Source organism: Pan paniscus, chromosome X, assembly GCF_029289425.2.
Source record: "Pan paniscus chromosome X, NHGRI_mPanPan1-v2.0_pri, whole genome shotgun sequence".
Classification (NCBI taxonomy): domain Eukaryota; kingdom Metazoa; phylum Chordata; class Mammalia; order Primates; family Hominidae; genus Pan; species Pan paniscus.
This window is the reverse complement of record NC_073272.2, coordinates 39,679,461-39,702,020: the sequence shown is the minus strand read 5'-3', so window position 1 is coordinate 39,702,020 and position 22,560 is coordinate 39,679,461. Positions and strand designations below refer to the sequence as shown.

At 38.3% G+C, this 22,560-nt stretch overlaps 1 protein-coding gene across 10 annotated transcripts in view; it reads right to left on the bottom strand.

Annotated features, from left to right (window-relative positions):
- The window catches only part of SYTL5 (synaptotagmin like 5), a 222,773-nt gene that overhangs the window by 74,540 nt on the left and 125,673 nt on the right, over positions 1–22,560 (bottom strand). For all 10 annotated transcript variants that reach the window (XM_034949638.3, XM_034949637.3, XM_034949636.3 and 7 more), the window contains one exon: positions 19,912–20,386. In XM_034949638.3, coding sequence (XP_034805529.1) covers positions 19,912–20,030 — 119 coding nt within the window. In that variant the 5' untranslated portion in view covers positions 20,031–20,386. The remainder of the gene's footprint in view (positions 1–19,911; positions 20,387–22,560) is intronic.

Genomic DNA, 22,560 nt, shown 5'->3' with positions numbered 1-22,560 from the left:
TTCTGCCTCCAGAGGCAACAATCCTTTGATATCAGTAACTGAAAAATAAAATGTTTGTGTTTTACTTTTGAATTTTGACATTCTCTATCAGCACTATTATTTTGCTATTAGTATCTATTCTCATTCTACTGTAACTTCTCTAGGATATCTTTGATACCATAACACTAGAAAGCATGGCCCCAGGTTACAGGCATACACAGTACCTGGTTCTTTACCTGCCTATATATACTACTTGAGGCAGGAGTGTGAAATCAAACTCAGCATCATTGTAGGCACAATCTTCATGCACTTAAGAAAAGTAATAAAGACATTGCCTACCATTTCAGATGAGATCAGGTGCTTTCAGAGTGGTATGGCTGTAGACTGCCTACCATTTCACATCGAAAAGCTTCTGCTTAGCATTTGAAAGTTTCCAACAATTTCTATTAGCCTATGGGCTTTGCTGTTAGACATGCCTATGTTTAAATCCAGGTTCCATCATGAATAAGCTGTCCAGCCTCAGGCAATGATTTACCCACTCAACCCCAGTCTCTTCATTTCTAAAATGAGAGTAAAAATATTCCTTCATGATTGTTTAAAGATTAAATGAGATGATAAATGTAAAGTTCCCAGCATGCTGCTTGGTACATAGGTTCCATGTCCCTTCTTTTACTACCTGACATGTGATATATTTATCCTTTAGAAAATTGCTGTTCCAAGTGTGGTCCTTGTTCCAGCAGCATCAGCATCACCTGGGAACGTTTTAGGAATGCAGAATCTCAGGCACTGCCTTAGACCCTGTTGGATCAGAACCTACATTTTAACAAAATTTTCAGGTGATTTGAGTTGGAGAAGCACAGCTTTGGAGATTCAGTCTCAAATTTGGCTATATATTGGAATCACTTTGGAAAGATTTTAAAAATACTGATTCGCAAATCTCACTTCCACAGATTCTAACGTAATTAGCTTTGGATGTGGCCTAGGTAACGGGATTTTTAAAAGCTTCACTGTTTATTCCAATATATTGCCAAATTTGTAAAACACTGCTCCAGAAGACAGGTTCCTTCTCACTTAAATGCTTCACAGACATGTCATTGCTTGGTGCTACTGAGCCAATCTCTTCTTCAACACAGAATGTCTATGTTCTAGGAAAAAAAAATTGAGAATCATCCCACACATTTTATACCATATCTTTTTACATTTGTGGTGTTAAACTTTGTCATGCCCATCTAGACTAGCATCTTCCCAAAGGCAGGAACAAAGGCCTTAGTTTATTGTATATACTGCTCAGGATCCAATTTCATGCTAGGTTATAAAGCAGTTGAATATTTAAAGCTATTTATTATTTCTTTTGATCTTTCAAACTAGCTTGTGAGGTATTATAAGACTCATGTTAAAAATAATAAGCAGTACAGATGGAATCAGGAACCAGGTCATTTATTTCTCAGCCTGATGATAGATTCATAAAAAGAGAATTTTCAAACTGTAGAGCAAAGTTTTTAAAATCTTTGACTTCATGTCTCACTCATTCATCCAACAAGCACTTATAGTACGCCTACACTGTGCTAGGCATTCTGGTATTGAGGAAAAAAATGAGTCTAAACAAAACATCTACTAAGAATTACCATTACCCTTTATGTTAGTTAAGGAGACAAATGACACACCATGACTCATGTGTTGCAACAGGCAGCCATACTAAGCACTTTTAAGTCCCCACCAAGTTTGTGGTAATTTGTTACAGCAGCCACAGGAAATGGATATACCCTCGACTTGGCTTCATTTCTTACAGAGTACATCATTCCTGGGCATAACACATCCAACTCCCTGGGCTTTCAGTTCTTTGACCTGGTCATCTTCTTTGACCTTCCTGTCCATGTGCACCATTCACTCTCATGAAGAAACCCTGGAAGTTGTTATCTCTAGAAATTATATTATATCCAAAATCATGAATTTAAACACTGTTGAAACCATTATTCAGTTCTAATGAGTACATCACTTTCTCATTATCCATCATTTCTCCTCTCAGCCTCACTTCCCCTTAGAGCCAGAACAGAAGGAACCCTGCTTGGGATTGTGCGTCTCCTACCCTATAAACATCCTGGAGGCAGAATATCAGCTCTTTGAACATTCATGTGGATTAAACAGAGTGAGAAGATATCACAGCCTTCTGTTATCAGTTTCATATGGAGAAATGGTAATGATGACAGAAAGGAGACCTCTTTGTCCCATCACCAAATATTTCAAGCAATGAAGCATAACTTTTCTCTTTCCTTTCCTTCAACATAAGCAGGCATAGATCCTTAGTAGGGGAAGAGAAAAGAGAAAAAGAAGTAAAAGAAGAGGAAAAGAAAACCTTTATTCCTTCCCTGTGGCTCACTGCGGTGGCTTGAAGTGCTGTATGAATTTGAGGCATATGGGAAGGAGATTGAAATGGATAATAATTAATAATTTTAAAAATGTCTAAAATAGATAGAATATTTGCCTCAAATAAGACTGCATTAAACTGGAACTACCATGCAATCTCACTTAGAATTTCGAAAAGGTTCCTATTAGGTGTCCCTACTTTCAATTCCCTTCCAATCTACTCTCCATGGAATAATCAATATCATTAGTCAATACTCTTTTAAAATATTTCTTACATCATGTGGTTCCTCTGCTTAAAACCAACCAGTAGTTTTCCTTTATATTTTTAATGTAATTTATACCTCTTTCCCATAGCCTGTAAAGATCTGCCTAATCTGCTCCCTCTTCCCTCTGGTCATCTCCTATCTACAGATAGGAGATAGGATTCAGCAACATAATTCTTCTTAAAGTTTCATAAATATACCAAGTTCTTTCCCACTTCAGGGCCTTTGAACATGCTATTTCTTCAGCTGGGAATGCCTTCCCTCCACATTCCATCACCCAAAACAGTAGTCATTTATCTGTTCACTAAATACTTCCCATTCTCCTTACTTCTGAAAGCAAGTTGGAATTGCGCCTTTCTGCCCTGTTGGCATTAGATGTCATCATGTGACTCACACTGGCCAATGAAATGTGGTAAGTAATCCCAGCTAAAAGCTTTAAAATCAAGGGCAGGGTTCACCACACACCCTTTTCTTTGCATAGAGAATGACAATGTTCCAAATAGTGTCTGCTCTGCAAGTCTGGATCCTGGTCTGAGGATGCCATGAAGTAGAGTCCCCAGACATCCTGTTATGAACATGTAGCATGAGTGAGAAATCTTTGTTGTTTTAAGCCACTAAGAGTTTGGAGCTGTTACTGCAGCATCACTTAACCTATATTGGCTGATAAACATACAACTTAATTCTTAATCTGGCTGGCTCCCACTTATTTTTTTTTTAATTTTAGTTTTACTGCTGCTTGCCCAGGGAAGGTTTTCTCTGACCACCAAATCTACAACAGCTTCACATTCTTTAATTTTCCTTGTTGCTCTATAGATACATTTATATTAACATATAAATTGCTAACCTATATGTAGTTGAAATTGTAAAGACTGAAAAGATTAACTATCTTGATGGTTGTTGAATGATAGAATCTTTTCATTTCTGTATTCTAGTGATATATTGAATGTTTTTTTCCATCCCATCATCAAAAATGTTCCATGTATTAAAAAGACTTTTTGCTTTATCATCACATAGACACATTTCTTTCAAATCAGGAATTGCTTTCATTAAAATTCTTGTCACATTTGTGTGGCATTATTTTTCTTGTGTTATCTTGTCTGGACCAAATTGTACTGAACACCATTTTACACCAAATAAGACAGGAATTTTAGAATGGAAGCAATTAGCTGCCTTGAAGAGGAAGCCATGAATAAACAGTTTATAAAGTATCTTTAATTCCTTGATGCTTTTAAACAATCTCATCTAGTAGAGCACATCAAGGCCTAAGGGAGATAATGAGCAAGCAAGGATTACACAGTGGCCCAGAGCACAGGGTTCTAAAGTCAGAGTGCCTGGGTTCAAGTTCTGGCTATGCCACTTATTTCCTCTGAGACCTTAAGACAATTATTTAACGTCTCTCTGTCTCAGGACTTAAGGAGACTTAACCTCTTTGTGTCTCAAAATACTTCTGTAAAAACAGCATTACAGTGTTGTTATGAGCATTAAGTAAGACAATGTTTGTAAGTGTTTAGCACAGCTTGACACATAATAATTATGGAATAGACAATTCTGGTATGTGTTTCCTAATATCTGTTCTCCCTTTCTTCTTTATTAGTGGAACATCTAGCTATACTCATGGCCACTCAGAATAAAAACTAGATTTCTCAGTATTTCTTGCAGTTAGGTTTTGTCATGATACTAAATGCTGGCCAATGGAGTGTAATCAGAAACGATATACCTTTAGGTCATGCCTTTAATGGAAGAGGGAGAATCCTCTTCCCTTGACCTCTTCTCTTTTTCCAGAAGCTGGGATGAGAACATAGGAATGAACCATCCTGGATCAAGAGCTAAACTCTCAACATGGTGGAGCAACAAAAGATAGGGAGTCCAGACCCCTGCTTTAATGCAGCCCCCATAACAATACCACAAAAGCCACCAGTCAACCCAGACTTTGACATTAGACAGGAATATGTTCCCATCTTAAGTCATGATTATAATGTGTCTCTGTCACCCGCAGCCAAACCTATTTCCCAAAAAAATACAATAAGAACTCAGGAAATATTAGTTTTTATTCTTTCTTCCACTTGCAGAGATGTTGCTGTCAGGTTTTGCTTCAGCCTCTGATGTAATGCCTGCAAGCTAAGTACTTCTCTAGAACTAGTGTTTCATATTCCATTAAGAGAGCAAGGCCACAGTGACTGACAAAGTCTATTGTCAACAATGACACAAAAATCACTAAAATAATATATGCGGGCAGAATAATGTCACAGCAGCCTGATTCTGATGCCTGCACAGCTCCTTGCACTCCCATCTTTTGTAAGATTCAGAGACAATGCCATCAACACTGCGGTATTTCATATTTGCCTGAGGAAAATTCAAGGCTGACCAGACCTTCTTTCTGTACTCTGAATATAAAAAAAATTATGCTTTCATTTGTGCTGTAGCTTCCACATGCAGTGCCTATCATTAAAACCTAAATTTCACAACACTTAGCCACATAATAACAGGCACTTTACTTTACATGTTGATATGGTTTGGCTGCATCCCCACCCAAATCTCATCTTGAATTGTAGCTCCCATAATTCCCAGGTGTTGTGGGAGAGACCTGGTGGGAGATAATCATTTGGTGGGTCTTTCCTGTGCCATTCTCATGATAGTGAGATCTTATGAGATCTGATGGTTTTATAAAGGGGAATTTCCCTGCACAATTTCTCTTCTGTTCTCTGCCACCATGTGACATGTGCCTTTCACCTTCCGCCATGACTGTGAGGCCTCCCCATCCAAGAGGAACTGTGAGTCCACTAAACCTCTTTTTTTTTTTTTTTTTTGTAAATTGCCCAGTCTCGGGTATGTCTTTATCAGCAGCATGAAAACAGACTAATAAAGTAAAGTGGTGCCAGTAGAATGGGACACTGCTGAAAAGATACCCAAAAATGTGGAAGCAACTTTGAAACTGGGGAACAGGCAGAGGTCGGAAGAGTTTGGAGGGCTCAGAAGAAGACAGGAAAATGTGGGAAAGTTTGGAACTCCCTAGAGACCTGTTGAATGGCCTTGACCAAAATGATAATGATATGAACAATGAAATCCAAGCTGAGGTGGCCTCGGATGGAGATGAGGAACTTGTTGGGAACTGGAGCAAAGGTGACTCTTGTTATGTTTTTTTTTTGTTTTTGAGATGGAGTTGCACTCTGTCGCCCAGGCTGGAGTGCAGTGGCGTGATCTCAGCTCACTGCAAGCTCCACCTCCCGGGTTCACGCCATTCTCCTGCCTCAGCCTCCCAAGTAGCTGGGACTACAGGTGCCCACCACCACGCCTGGCTAATTTTTTGTATTTTTAGTAGAGAGGGGGTTTCACCATGTTAGCCAGGATGGTCTCGATCTCCTGACCTTGTGATCTGCAAGCCTCAGCCTCCCAAAGTGCTGGGATTACAGGCATGAGCCACCGTGCCTGGCCTCTTGTTATGTTTTAGCAAAGAGACTGGTGGCATTTTTCCCCTGCCCTAGAGATGTGTGGAATTTTGAACTTGAGAGAGATGATTTACAGTATCTGGGGGAAGAAATTTCTAAGCAGCAAAGCATTCAAGAGGTGACTTGGGTGCTGTTAAAAGCATTCAGTTTTAAAAGGGAAACAAAGCATAAAAGCCTGACGATGCGATAGAAAAGAAAATCTCATTTTCTGAGGAGAAATTCATGCTGGCTGCATAAATTTGCATAGGTAGTGAGGAGCCAAATGTAATCACCAAGGCAATGCAGGAAATGTCTCCAAGGCATGTCAGAGACCTTTGCGGCAACCCCTCTTATCACAGGCCTGGAACAAAAAAAGGTTTCATGGGCAGGACCCAGGGTCTCCATGCTGTGTGCAGCCTAGGGACTTGGTGCCCTGCATCTCAGCTGCTCCAGCTGTGGCTGAAAGGGGGCAATGTAGAGCTCAGACCACGGCTTCAGAGGGTGCAAGCCCCAAGCCTTTGCAGCTTCCATGTGGTATTGAACCTGCAAGTGCACAGAAGTCAAGAATTGGGGTTTGGGAACCTTTGCATAGATTTCAGAGGATGTACTGAAATGCCTGGATGCCTAGGCAAAAGTTTGCTGGAGGGGAAGGGCCCTCATGGAGAACCTCAACTAGGGCAGTATGGAAGGGAAATGTGGGGATGGAGCCCCACACAGAGTCCCTACTGGGGCACCACCTAGTGAAGCTGTGAGAAGAGGGCCACTGTCCTCCAGACCGCAGAACGGTAGATCTATTGACAGCTTACACTGTGTGCCTAGGAAAGCCACAGACACTCAACATCAGCCCGTGAAAGCAGCCAGGAGGGAGGCTGTACCCTGCAAAACTACAAGGGTGAAGCTGCCCAAGACCATGGGAACCCACCTCTTGCATCAGCGTGCGTGACCTGGATGTGAGACATGGAGTGAAAGGAGATCATTTTGGAGCTTTAAGATTTGACTGCCCCCCTGGATTTCAGACTTGCATGGGGCCTATAACCCCTTCATTTTGGTCAGTCTCTCCCATTTGGAATGGCTGTATTTACCTAATGCCTGTACCCCATTGTATCTAGGAAGTAACTAACTTGCTTTTGATTTTACAGGCTCATAGATGGGAGGGACTTGCCTTGTCTCAGATGAGACTTTGGACTGCGGACTTTTGAGTTAATGCTGAAATGAGTTAAGACTTTGGGAGACTGTTGGGAAGGCATGATTGGTTTTGAAATGTGAGGACATGAGATTTGGGAGGGGCAAGAGGCAGAATGATATGGTTTGGCTCTGTCCCCACCCAAGTTTCATCTTGAATTGTAGTTCCCATAATTCCCATGTGTTGTGGGAGGGACCTGGTGGGAAATAATTGAATCATTTGGGTGGGTCTTTCCCATGCTATTCTCATGATAGTGAATAAGTCTCATGAGATCTGATGCTTTTATAAAGGGGATTTTCCCTGCACAAGTTCTCTTCTCCTGTCTGCCACCATGTGAGATGTGCCTCTCACCTTCTGCCTTGATTGTGAGGCCTCCCCAGCCATGTGGAACTGTGAGTCCATTAAACCTTTTTCTTTTGTAAATTGCCCAGTCTTGGGTATGTCTTTATCAGCAGCATGAAAACGAACTAATACACATGTCATACCATTGCTTTGACAACAACCCATGAAAAATACATTATGATTCCCATTTTATAGATAGGAAAGTGGAATCTCCGAGAGGTAACTTGTGGGTCACAGGGCTATTAAATAAGGAGGTCAAGATTCAGACCCTGAATTTTATATTTCAAAATCTGCACTCTTCCCACACACCAGTATCCTCCCACTGGCTCTCAATATATTAAAATATTTTTGCTCAGAAAGGACTCCGTATTTATTCATGACTGTTGTTTCTTTCCTAGCTGTGCAAAGCCATGCTGAGCACACTCAAAGTTAAGCCTCAGTAAACATGGAGGGTTTCTTCCGCCTGCCCAGCTTCTTTCAACATATGGCATCTGCCCAAACTGGATCTTATCACAAAGTCTCTCATGACAAATATTCCCCAAGAGAGTCATTCTTCAACAAGCATGACTCTATCTTAATACATTTTGTATAACTTTTGATTAGTTTTCAAATCAAAGGCTATTAAAAAAAATCACAACTCTCTGAGAACTGGGAAAAAGTTATGCCTGGATAAAAAGCTGCTTAAGAGAAAGTAACAAGAAGAAGGAGTAAAAGAACACTTGTTTGGATAAAGAAGTCTTGTGACTTGTGCCAATTTCATGTTTACAAATAGTCTCAAGGAAAGAGGGCATTGTGAAGTCTTCATATCTGCAGAAGACACTTCCTGGTATTAAAAAGCTTGGCTCATAGGAATATACCGGAAAATCTCACAAAACCATGTCAACTGACAGGCAATTGACAAAAAACAAAACAAAACAAAACAAAACAAAAAACCCAAATCCAAAAAATACTGAAAACAACGGAGCAATAATGCTGAAAAGTAATAGTTTTAGGGAAAATAATTAAAACCACAGAAATACGAGGAAGAACTTAACCAATCCCTTATAACCTAAGAGAATCAATGACTTATTACAGATTTTCCAGAAACATTAAATGTGCTCATATATGCAAAGGGACAATGACTCAAGCATTCATTCTGAATTCTTTTTAAAAAGGACAATGGAGACAAAACAGCAAACATTATCTGTCCCTGTAAAGTCATGATGATGGTGACCTCTGCCAAACTTTGCCTGACTTCTCACCCTTGCTTAGATTCTTCTCCTTTCCTGTGTTGCTTTCCCTACTAGTAGTTTATGGTTTCTCTTTAATAAATCACTTGCACACAAATCATGAGTTCAAGGTCTACCTCTGGGGGAATCCAACCTAAGACAGGGATCTTATAAATTATATGACAAAAACAGCTCGTTACAACTCTAAAGGAGTTAGGAATCACTGCAATTTGATACCTTGCTGTTTATTCACTATAGTCTTATCATAGCAGAAATTTATCTCATACGTAATTAGCAAACCAAGTCTCCCACATGGAACTATCTTAAAATAACTATTGTCTCAATTTCCTGGCCCATTAAGAAACAAGAATGTGTTTTGCTAATCTGAAACCCAAAGAATACCTTGCTCGAGTATTAAAAACATCAGAAAGTCTTGTTATCAATATGATAAATTACTCAGAAAAAAACAGAGACGGAGATAGAATCAGTACAGCAAGAAGTAGGAAAGCTGCATTTCTTTAAAAAACAACCAAGATAAAATGCTGGGCTTCTTAAAATATTTGGTATCACAATGCAATGATAGAATTGACTTGATGGAAGAAAATTGGGCATTCATACAAAAAAACTGATACTTTAGAGAGAACATGTTGCTCATGAAAAATTCTTTAAAACCAATTCTGCTGCTGAATATGGACACATACTAGAGGGTTTCCATTTTAGTTTTTATAAATGTATAACTGAAGTTTATTTCTAGAATGACTCTAAATTGAATTTGTGCAAACTAAATTATTTTAAATGTGGTGGGGAAGGGGTTATATGTTCAGCAAAGGCAGTTATCAGTACTTACTTTTTCCCATTTTACCTTTTTAGGTGATACTTACGGGGATTCACATTTTCATAGATAAAGGTTATTGCAAAACACATTTTGAGCAGTTTCCCTAGTTGTCAGTATCAGTACATGATACAAGAAATGTTGTCACCATTTCTTTGAAATTTGTTGAATATGAATATAAATGTTTCCTTTATGTGTTGTTCTTTCCTTAAATGCTTCACTGAAAACCATCACTGGCAATTAATTACAAACTTTCAGATTCTACGAAAGGAAGGTGAGATTTGTGATAAACAATAAACAATCTGATTCACAAGATGCATGGTCTTAATTGAATCAATTTTCTCAGATTGCCGGTTTTTAAAATTAAGGAAATATTATTCAAAATATGAATCACAATATAAGAGGATTTAAGAATGAGAATGTTCATGGAAATAAGAATAAATAGTTAAGAAACACGTTGCACATTCATGTTATATGGAAAAATCTTATGTTATGAAATCTTATCCAGCCAATAAAAATGTTTACAAATAATTTTTAATGACATGAAAAATGTTCATGAAATAATGCAAAGCAAAAATAAAGAATAAAATTTACATATATAGTATGTATATGTAAATTTCATGCAATTTCCAGCTATATGAAAATATGTATATATATACACATACATACATAAAAGGGACAGGAAGGAAATTCAACACAAATGGAGACTATTTACCTCTGGGAAGTGGAATTCTATGTGAGACTTTAATGTTCATATTATATGGTTATCTAATTTTCTATAATAAGCCCATTGATTCTATAATGAAAATATGTATCAGACAATATTAAATGTTTAAGCAGATTGAGGTTTATGATATTTTATACAGTATGTATATGTAAATTTCATGCAATTTCCAACTATGTGAAAATTGCATATATATGTGTGTGTATATATACACATAAAAGTGACAGGAAGGAAATTCAACACAAATGGAGACTATTCACCTCTGGAAAGTGGAATTCTATGTGAGACTTTAATGTTCATATTATATGGTTATGTAATTTTCTATAATAAGCCCATTGATTCTATAATGAAAATATGTATCAGAAGATATTAAATGTTTAAGCAGATTGAGGTTTATGGTATTTTAAAAGTTGCAGACATTGATGCCCTTTATAGATCCTAGCACAATACTGAGATTAAAAACTTTAAAAAATTGCTTGCTGTGTAAGAATTTTATTAATTTCTTTGCATTAAATATTTTCATTATGCTTAATTACTCTGCAATAAAAGAACAATTATAAAAATTACGAAATGCATGTTAGCCTAATCTTATTATAAATTTAAATTGGTTAAACCATAACTTCTATTAACATAGGAACATTCTTATAAGATTACTGTTGATATAAAATGGTCACTTGCCTGAAATCTAAAATATTAGTGGTGACATTTTTATTAGTGAAGTTTTCACTTATATCATTTTCTTAGGAATAAAATACCTATTTCTCCAAGGATATAGTTGATATTAAATATTCCCTTATGAGCTGACTTACCTTTGAGGGGATGGGTCTTCTTTACTCCCCCTTCCAGCCCCAACATTCAGCCAGGTTCTGGATTACATGGGCTTTATTGTTCTGTTTCTGCAATTTGCATTGAAAGGGAATGGTAGTTTCTTGGGATGTGAGTGCTAATTAACCCCTGCTGCCTAGAGACATGACCTCTATACCAATTCTGGCTAGAGACAATACACAAGGAAGGGAAAGGGTAGTAAAATGGGAATATGGGGAAGAGTAAAAAATATACAGAGGATCCTTGAACAACATGGGTTTGAACTGCCCAGGTTCATCTATACGTGGATTTTTAAAAAATAAACAAAGTTGGATCTCCATAAACTTGAGTTCTGCATTTGCAACCAAATGAAGATTGAAAACACAGTATTTGTGGAATATGAAACCCACATTTACAGTGGGCCAACTCTCCCTATACACAAGTTCCACAAGGCCAACTTTAGCCTTGAGTATGTGTGGCTTTTGGTATACACCCGGGCCCTGAAACCAATCCCCAGCCTATACTGAGTCTCTCTTTATATAGACTCTCTACACTTATAGATATATATGTAGAGAGAAAACCTATCTCTCTATATATTTCTACATATAGTCTAGGTATTTGAAATAATATATATCTTATATGAATATAATATAAACACGTTAATAATTTGAAATAATATAGATCTCTATATAGAGACATATGTAGATACAGATAATAGATATAGTCTCAGGTAACAATCTTACTTATGACTATGGTGATCTATTATTTCAAACCCCCAAGAAAATGGTCTGAAATAGCTAGAAGAGAATAATTAGAATGTTTCTAGCATAAGGAAAAGATAAATACTTAAGGTGATGGATATCACAACTACACTGATTTGATCTTTACAAATTATATAAATGTATGAAATTATAACATGTACCCTGAAAATATGTACATCTACTATGTGTCAATAAAATAAAATGTAAAAAAATATTAAAAATGATCTGGCAAGTTTATTTATTTGGACAATCCAATGTTTAACATGTCTCTGAATATCAGGTATTTGTGGCCCTGTGCCTATGGTGCACCTTACAAGTAACGCTTCCTTGGAGAAAAATGCTCTAGAATCAAAATTAAAGTTAGTTTCCCTAAATGTAATTATATATTGAAATTGGTAAGGTCTTTGCTAGGAAAACGTCCAAGGTTTAAGGCAGATCTGAATATTTTTGTTCATTTCTCTGTGACTCATTAAGCATTTGAGTTCCATTAGGGAGCCAGTATGTTCATGCTGGGAGTTTCTGTTAATCCATTAAGAAGCTTTGTGGCAATTCTATTAGGATTAAACCAAAGTGTTTACCAAACTAGAAGTCCAGTCCAACAGTTCTCCTGGTGTTTTATGGGGACAATGAGTCTTTAGGCTTTTGAGAAGGTCAAACTAATTTTGCTCTTAGTGGTAGAGTGATAAGATTTGGAAAAACAAACAAATGATCAAACATTTATAGTGTATTAAAAGGGTATTATTGCTTGGCACTTAGACTCCCTGACTTCCAGGCTGAATGTATAATTCTTGAAATCACTTCAAATCCATTTGAACCAAATATTTAACTTATCTGCAGGATTCCAAATAAGCAATTTGAATACACGCTCCCCTCCTGTTTCTCCTTCCTTCTCTTCTCCTAGCACTGAAATGACAAAATCAGTCACATTAAGAGAAAACCATAAGGTGAATGGCAGTTACTAGGCTGGGGTCTGTGGTCTCTTGGAGATATTAAGTTCTGGCTTATTTAGTGGCGCATTTCAACTGAGCCAGCTTTACACAAGAAACCAAAATACATTTGCTGGCGAGGATGCAGAGGAAAAGGAACTTTCATACACTGTTGGTGAAAATGTAAACTAGTACAACCACTATAGAGAACAGTTTGGCAGTTCCTCAAGAAACTACAAATTGATCTACCATATGATCCAGCAATCCCACTCCTAGGTATATACCCAAAAAAAGGAAGCCAGTATATTGAAGAGATATCTGCACTCCTATGCTTGTTGCAGCACTGTTCACAATAGCCAAGATTTGGAAGCAGCCATCAACAGATGAATGGATAAACAAAACGTGGTACATATACACAATGGTGTACTATTCAGCCATAAAAAAGAGTGTAATCCAGTCATTTGCAACAACATGGATGGACTGGAGATCACTATGTTAAGTGAAATAAGCCTGGTACAGAAAGACAAACTTCGCATGTTCTCACTTATTTGTGGGATTTAAAAATCAAATCAATTGAACTCCTGGACATAGATAGTAGAAGGATGGTTACCAGAGGCTAGAAAGGGTAGTGTGGGGCTCGGGTCGGGGGGGGATGGTTAATGAGTTAAAAAAATAGAAAGTATGAATAAGACCTACTATTTGATAGCACAGTGTGGTGACTATAGTCAATAATAACTTAATAATATATTTTAAAGTAAAGAATTTATTTGGATTATTTGTAACTCAAGGGATAAACACTTGAGAAGATGGATACCCCTTTCTCCATGATGTGTTTGTTTCACATGGCATGCCTGTATCAAAACATCTCATGTATCCCATAAATATATACACCTACTATGTACCCACAAATATTTAAAACTTTTTTTTTTTTTGAGATGGAGTCTCGCTCTGTCGCCCAGGTTGGAGTGCAGTGGTGCGACCTCGGCTCACTGCAACCTCCACCTCCCAGGTTCAAGCGATTCTCCTGCCTCAGCCTCCCAGTAGCTGGGACTACAGGCGCATGCCACCATGCCCGGGTAATTTTTTGTATTTTTAGTAGGGATGGGGTTTTACCGTGTTAGCCAGGATGGTCTCGATCTCCTGACCTCATGATCTGCCCACCTCGGTCTCCCAAAGTGCTGGGATTACAGGCGTGAGCCACCACGCCCGGCCTAAAACATTTTTTAAAAAATAAAAAAAAATTTTTTTGAGAAAAAATTTGTTTAAAAAATTCACTGCTAGAGCTGAATAAAACTTTGATTTGGATAGAAAGGAAGAAAGGAGAAATGTTATGTTGTAAGGCAACCAATAGAGTTTACCACTGAGGCAAGCCCAAGATTAGGTGCCAAAGAAAACATGTGCAGATATGTTTTCATGTATGGTGGTCAAATGGAAATGATGTACCCTTAGTGAGAATAAAGCTCACAATATACTGCTGAAATGAATATTCACTAATAAGTTGAGGATTTTTAAGTACAGGTCAATACCACAAAGTAGATATTTAACAGTATTTGTTTTTAGGTGTGAGAGATCAAGTAGAGTAAAAATTTGTTAATGAGATTTTTTTGGAGTAGATATTATGACCCACGTACATGTTAGTCAGAGTTCTTTTGAAGTAAATGAAAATCAATCTAAGGTACAAAATCAAAATAATCAACAATGATTTCCATTTTGTGCTTCCAAACTGTCAGTATTTTTATCCATTTGCAATAATTGTTGATAGCTCAATTTTATTTGCAACATTTCTGCTTTTTCTTCATTGCAGTAAAGCCGTCAATAAATTTGAGTGACTTGCTCTCCATAGAGAACCTTAAAAATATTCTTACCCTCTAACAGTGAAAACCTGTGTCTCACTATCTCCTACCACTCCTTCCTGCTTAGTCTGAGGGAGAAGAATGTATACAAATATATTTCAGCCTCTTGAATGAACTTAAAATGAAATGGTAGTAGGCAGATGCCTATTCCCCAGCTGATGATTTATGCCTGGAGGTAATTATCAGGCTTGCCATGTGCCTTCTGGGTATGGAGCACCTTTACGAGTCCCCAAAGACCAGTCCCACCTTAATCAATGCCACACTTTAGTGGGCATGTAGACTGTGAAGCACATTTGGGTGTCAGGCCTAAAATATTGATTCAGTACAATTTTTACACTTTCTCCCTCTTCTATATTTTTATCTCAAAGGACAAGCTATTCAAACAAATAAACACACAAACAAACAATAAATCCACTGCCTCCCAAACTCCACTTTACTAACTTTTCAGATAAGTTTATTCTTTGTAATCTTTTTCAGTCTAAAAAAAAATTTGGTTTCCATTTCCTTCTGAAACTGATTAGTACAGTCTGAAGGTGGCTTTGTGGCTCATGGTAAACAGCCAAAACATAGTTGACCTATATTTGCCAATGTGAAAAGTCCTTTTCACATTTCAAAGGCAAGCACAAACGTTCACCTTTTCTGTGAAACCATTGCTTCAGTTTCTATCTTACTTGTAATTAATTACTTCTTCCTTTAGACTCCCCCCAAAATATCCATTTGTACCTCTATAGCATGATGAAAACTATTGTAATAGCTAGCACCAAAGTTTACTGTTGTAATAAAATCTGTTACCCATCTAAATTTCTTGTATTGATGGTTTTGGAGGATATCAAGGAAAAAGGACTAAGTTCTCTGGCCTGGCAAAGAAAAGAGTAAGGAATAGCCATAAGTGGTGAGATGCAAGGAGAGAGGAGAGTTCAACAGAAGCGGGGGTACAGAGTCAGGATGAGCTATACAATTCACAAAAGTGTGGGAACGGGGGCTATAGCCAGCTTTATATAAATTCCTGAGACAGTTAATTATTTGTATCAACTTAACTGGACCACTGGGAGCCCAGATATTTTGTTAAACATTATTTCTGGATGTTTCTGTGAGGGTGTTTCTGTATGAGATTAATATTTGAATTAGTAGACTGAGTAAAGCAGGTTGCCCTCCCCAATATGGATGTACCTCGTCTAACCCGCTGAAGGTCTGACTAGAGTAAAAAGCTGAGTAAGAATGAATTTTCTCTCCCTGTCTTCAGGCTGGGACATCAGTTTTCCCTTGCTACTGACTGCCAGACATGGATTGGAACTTATTGCATCAGCTCTCCTGGTTCTCAGCCTTTGGACTCAGATTCAAATTATACCATCATCTCTCCTAGGTCTGAACTTCTCAGCCTCCATAATCATATGAGCCAATTCTTTATAATAAATATTTTTATCTATCTATCTATCTATCTATCTATCTATCTATCTATCTATCTATCTATCAGAAAAATGTTTGCAGAATTTAATTGCCATGCAGACCTACTGCGCTAAAGTTAAGGTACCCTGAACTGATTTAGGTTGTACTTAAATTCATAATAAAATGGCTATTCAGAGGAGATAAAGGGAGAAAAGCCAACAGAAAGTTATATTATCTGACCAAGATGCTTAATCTTGGGCTTCTTTCTTTAGCTTGGACTTTTTTCTTTACCAGTATGTAAACCACAATGACTGTGATAAAAATTGTTGGGAAGATCATATCTTGTAAATCAAATGAACCAAAATTCTTTATTTTAATGCTCACCTTGCAGACTTATTATATTTCCCCTGAAACGAACTTTACTAAATAGTAATAGCTTTGGTAATACAAACTTCATAGTGTCTCAGACTGGGTTTTCCAGAAGCGAATTCTGCTATGTAGATTTGTGTGCAAGCGACTTATGTAGTGCTCTCAGGAGAAATCTATAAGGGAGTAAGGGAGGCAGGAGAAGGCAGGGAGAGGGGCTAAGCAAGGGTGTGATTTTTAGGTGAAGTCCAGCCTCAGCATCATCCCACGGGAAGCTCTGGAGCTTAAGTTGCATTGCAGAGTCTGTTCTGCCTTGAGGCAATGGATTTCTGTACCTGTCAACCATTGGCTTTGGGCTACCCAGTTTACACTCAAGTTTACCTGGCACTTGTGTCTCTTTAATCCTATGGGAAACTCCAGTCACCCGAAGGTAATTTTGTACTTCAAGTCCTTAGAATAAAGTGCATGAAAACTAGGAGGTGAGAGGGACTCCAGGGGATCTGAGTAGAGCACTGATAGTGTCTACTGCAACTAGCAAATCAAGGGCACCACAAACCAACTATAGGGCTAATGATTATAACCAACAATTTTTGAGTGCTTACTGTATGCTGGCATTGCTCTAAGCTGTTTGTAATATTAGCTTATTTAATCCTTAGAACAATCTTATGAGGTCACTAATATTATTTCTGTTGTCAAATGGGGAAACTAGATTTATCCATGGAAACATCTTGTCTAAAATGATACAAATATTTCATGCCGAAAGTAAGATTTGAACTCTGGCTGTGTGATTCAACAGCATACACCCTCAACATCATGCCACCCACTTTGGAATGACTTCTGAATACGCCAAGCTGTTAAGAGTGGTGAAGCCTGAGTCATATTACAAGAACTCAGAACAAAATGAGACAACACATCTAATGCAGTTAATGCAGATGGAACAAGGAGACAAGACGTAGCTTTAGAAAATCTCTTTTCTGTAAAAGTATCTCTTGGATTTATAAACAGCCTTTCCTATGCTATTCTCAAAAAAGTTTGAAGAGCCAGGAAACCAATGACTTTATTCTTGATACTCTGTTGTATATTACACCCAATTTAACCGAATTTACTTATAGGGAATAAGGAAAGAAGACTAGGGAAGAAAAATGGAATGAGAAAAAGGAAGAAAGAGTATAATAATAATAATTGTTATTATTATTATTTTTTGAGATGGAGTCTGGCTCTGTCACCCAGGCTGGAGTGCAATGGCACGATCTTGGCTCACTGCAAGCTCCGCCTCCTGGGTTCAAGCGATTCTCCTGCCTCAGCCTCCCGAGTAGCTGGGATTACAGGCGCACACCACTGCGACCCGCTAATTTTTGTAATTTTAGTAGAGACGGGGTTTCGCCATGTTGGCCAGGCTGGTCTCAAACTCCTGACCTCAGGTGGTCCACCCTCCTCAGCCTCCCAAAGTGCTGGGATTACAGACGTGAGCCACCGTGCCCAGCCAACAATTATTAATACAAGTTATTGATAATGACAGAAACAAATATTCAGAACAAAGTCCTATTCATTGTACTTCATTGTCTCTGGGCATCTGGTTATTAAATTGTTTATTCCTATAGAAATAATTTTTTTTGAGACAGAGTCTCACTCTGTCACCAGGCTTGAGTGCAGTGGCGTGATCTTGGCTTACTGCAACCTCCACCTCTGGGGTTCAAGTGATTCTCCTGCCTCAGCCTCCCGAGTAGCTGGGACTACAGGCGTGCACCACCACGCCCTGCTAATTTTTGTATTTTTAGTAGAGACGGGGTTTCATCATGTTGGCTAGGATGGTCTCAATCTCCCCACCTCCTGATCCGCCCACCTCTGCCTCCCAAAGTGCTGGGATTACAGGCGTGAGCCACCACGCCCGGCCAGAAATGATTTTTTTTTTTTTGAGACGGAGTCTGGCTCTGTCGCCCAGGCTGGAGTGCAGTGGCGCAATCTCGGCTCACTGCAAGCTCCGCCTCCCGGGTTCACGCCATTCTCCCGCCTCAGCCTCCTGAGTAGCTGGGACTACAGGCACCCGCCACCACACCCGGCTAATTTTTTGTATTTTTAGTAGAGATGGGGTTTCACCGTGTTAGCCAGGACAGAAATGATTTTAAATTCCCCTTGGAATGTCATCAATTCCTAGTTAATATGTCACCCCCTATAAACAACATAATTTTTTTTGGCAGGGCATTACACAAATTAGTTTACTTTTCATGACTTGACTACTAATGTCAAAAATATTATTCATGATTTCTTTGAAATTATTAACTACATTTTGTTGCCACCTGAATTCTATGCATAGAAAAAGTGCAATAATTTTCATCGAAACTTTTGTTTCTTCAAGATTAGTTGAATATCTTGGAAAAGTGGAAATTAAGCTTCTGGGCTCTTAACTGTGAAATAAACATCAATCAAGAATACTTAAATTATTTCCATTTCTAAAGATCCTAGTGGCTTTGGGCACATTAAAGATTTTTTCAACATGTGAAGATAATCACATGATAAGTTTTCTCCTCAGGTAAAATAAACATAAGCTTCTGATTGTAGCTTGGGGAGCCATACAAGACACAAAACCTACACATTGCATAGTTGGCAGTGACTGAGGAAGGAACACTATTTCTGCTCCTTTTTTTCTGGGGTGAGGTGTAATGACCAAATATATTTTAAAACAAAGACAGTACAGGCAGCAGCCAATCACAGTGGATTTTGCAAATGATCAGAACAATGATGTGACCAATTAGAGCAGGCGACGCAACCAATCAGAATTGATGCTGGCTGAAATATTAGGTGAAGTCATACCGGGGAAACCAGCTAAATATGAGCTCTGCCTACAGTGGATATGAAATTCAACTGTGCCCACATCATTCAACTTTCTTCACAAGAAACTTATTTTTAAAAATTCAAGTGGTTTCTGGGGTATGATGGGAAATTTTTACTCTCCAGGTCCCTTTCTTCTCGCAGCTGTGCTGGAGGCAAATCCCCAGTAAGACTGATCTGACAATGGCATTACAAATAAATAATAGCTAACATTTATTGAACACTTAGGTGACAGGCACTACATATGTATAAACTTCCTTAATCTTTACAACAACCCTATAAGGTGGATACTGTTATTATCTTTGTTTTACTGATGAGGAAACCAAGGCATAGGGAAGTTGAGTAGCTTGCTCAAAGTCACACGACTAATACTTGCCAGAGCTGGTTCAAACTTGGGTAGTCCTTCCTCTTAATTAAAAATTATGACTTTATTAGCAAATTAAGTGTTCTCATCAATACCACTTTATTAGCTAAATTCCATTTTCATGTCTGGCTAAATGGTGAAATGCCAAAGTTTTCCGATATTTGGGCTACTGCTGAGAACTCATGAAGTTTCTAACTGACATCTGTCCCCATTGTGGTTGCACTTGGCCCATTTCTGATCTAAATTGCTTCAAACAAACAGAAAGCAGTCAAGGAGGACTGAAAAAATAAAAAGAATACTACCTTATTCTCTTGTCCTCCACTTTTTTCAAATATTCATCTCTCTTTAGGACGCCCAGGATCATTTCCTTCTCATGATCTAATAAAAATGACAGATTGATGAACTCTGAGTTCTTAGACATGGTATTTCAGCAGCAGCTCTGAGTAGCAGTGGTTGAATCTTCAAGAAGGTGAATTGATATCTACAACTAAGATTCCCCCAACCAATTCAGAATCACTCAGTTGTTTGGTGTAAAGTGTGATTTTTACAAGGTCTCTGCAGAATTGCGTATGGTAGTTAAGTATTCTTTCAGGCTATACGTAGAACAGCCTCCACTGGGATTACACTCCAAGAAAGTCATTATTGTTTTAACTGAAAAATGTCTCCAAAGCCTTTGCTGTGGTATACAGTCAGGCAGCAGCTGAATTTAACTAACGATGCTCAACTTCAATTCTTCAGAACAGGAATCAGATCCGCTGGGACAGAATGCAGAAAACACTAAGACGGTGGAGAAAAAAAGAGGAGAGAAAAATTTAATTAGGCTATTTTTCCCATAGCACTTGTAAAACTGCCTAATTTTTGAAATTTTGTTGTATCTAACTCAAAAAACTATTTTTTAAAACAGTAAACATGCATTTATTAAATCTTTATTTAGTGTTTTTTTTAACCAGGAAATGTTATTTGTATTTAGTTGATTCCTGGTTCTCTATGCAAATTCAGTTTTCTCCATTATAATTAGCTTCCTCCGCCAGCTGCATCACATCGCCACTCTTGCAGCTGACTGATGGGTGAATTGGGTCACCACTTTGGGACACTAAGTGCACAATCTGGACTGCCCATAACAGGTCAGGGCCTTTAACTGGCTCCCTCCTTCTTTCTTCCTTCCTTTCCAAAACTAGGCCCACAGCATAAAAAGCCCTGCTGTTGAGACAAATATGAACCTCTGCTACATGCATCAACCTAAATAGATCTCACAAACACTGCTGAATAAAAAAAATTAAGTTACAGGCTGGGTGTGGTGGCTCACATCTGTAATCCCAACATTTTGGGAGGCCAGGGTGGGAGGATCTCTTGAGGCCAGGAGTTTCAGACTAGCCTGGGCAACGTAGTGAGACCCATGTCTCTACAAAAAATTTAAAAATTAGCTGGGCATGGTGGCAGATACCTGTAGTCCCAGGTACTTGGAAGGCTAAGGCAGGAGGTAATCACTTGAGCCTAGGACTGTAGTGAGCTTTGAGATTGCACCACTGCCCTATAGCCTGGGCAAAAGAGTGAGACCCTGTCTCTTAAAAAAAAAATTACGTTACGGAAGAATTCATGAAAAATGATAGCATATACATATATACATATATATGTGAAGTATATAACTTGCAAATATATATATAATTTAGAAACACATACATTCATAGTATAAATATAGGCAAATTAGGAAATTCAAGATCATGATTACCTCTGGTGGACACAGGTATTCAATTACAGAAGAGAACACAGCGGCTTCAATGCATTGGGTAATGTTTTGCTCTCAAAATGAGTGTTTATATCTCATGATGTACATGGTTGTTTGTGAATTATTCTAGGTATGTATTGTATATTGTAAAATGGATGTTTTAAAACTACCCCTTTGTCAACATAAGAAGCTCACCAGGCCCTGACTCTCATCCTAACTCTTGAGCACATTCTTTCATTGGTTTGTTACCTGGATTCTCTCTCTAAAGCTGCTTAAGAATGATGACTTCTTGGGTAATCTACCTGATTTTTGTGATTGGGCATCATCCCATGATACTGTCCCTTAGCTTTCCCCAAGATCTATGAACTACAATTTACCTGCAGGTTACACTTGGTATGCTTGCCTCTAGTAAGGCTCCCAGGAATAACTACATACATACTTAAAGGCTGCTTTGGGGCCTCCCAGTAACCATGAGGTCAGGCTGACCCCAAAATCTCAGGAGATCTGAAAGGAGAGGATCTTGTCCAGAGCTTCCTCGACTTCCACAAACCCCTATGTGTTTGTTCTATACAGTGTGCACCAAACCAGAACTTTGCTGAAATGACTCAGAAATGAACTGCTTCCTACAGACAAAGAGCCAGCCCCCTCTTAGGAAGCTGTTCAGGTTAGTGCATATTCTCTGGATTTACTCCAGGTCTTCCCTCCATCTTGAAAGCTCTAGAGGCAACAAGGCCCAGAGTGCTCCAAGTTTGAAAAGAACAGGAAGCAATAAGGTTAGGACAAACAGGGCTTTTCAGAAAGGTTAATTGTTTTTTGCATCACTGTCAACTGCAGTCTCCGCAGAGAAAGAACACAGTTGTTTTTTTCAACCCCTTGTGTATCTCATCTGGTATTGTGATGAAATGGAAAAAAAATTGAAAAACTCAGTGAATGACTATGTTATCATTACACCCAGGGTTCATTGAAGACATATTTTGTGTTTGAAATGTCAGACTTAGACTTTACTTTGTGAATATTTTATAGAATCATATTCAGAAATTATTCAAGGGGTTGGTAGCTATAAAAATGCTTGACCTGAAGCTTATAGCTATCCCTGCCTTGGGCTATAAATACAAATCTTCTCTCTAAAAATCCAAGAGTCTGCCCTGTGAGGAGGATGAAGGGAGGGAAGTAACACCATGGGTAGCACATGAAGGTGACAGAGAAGACGAGAGATCAAGTGAGA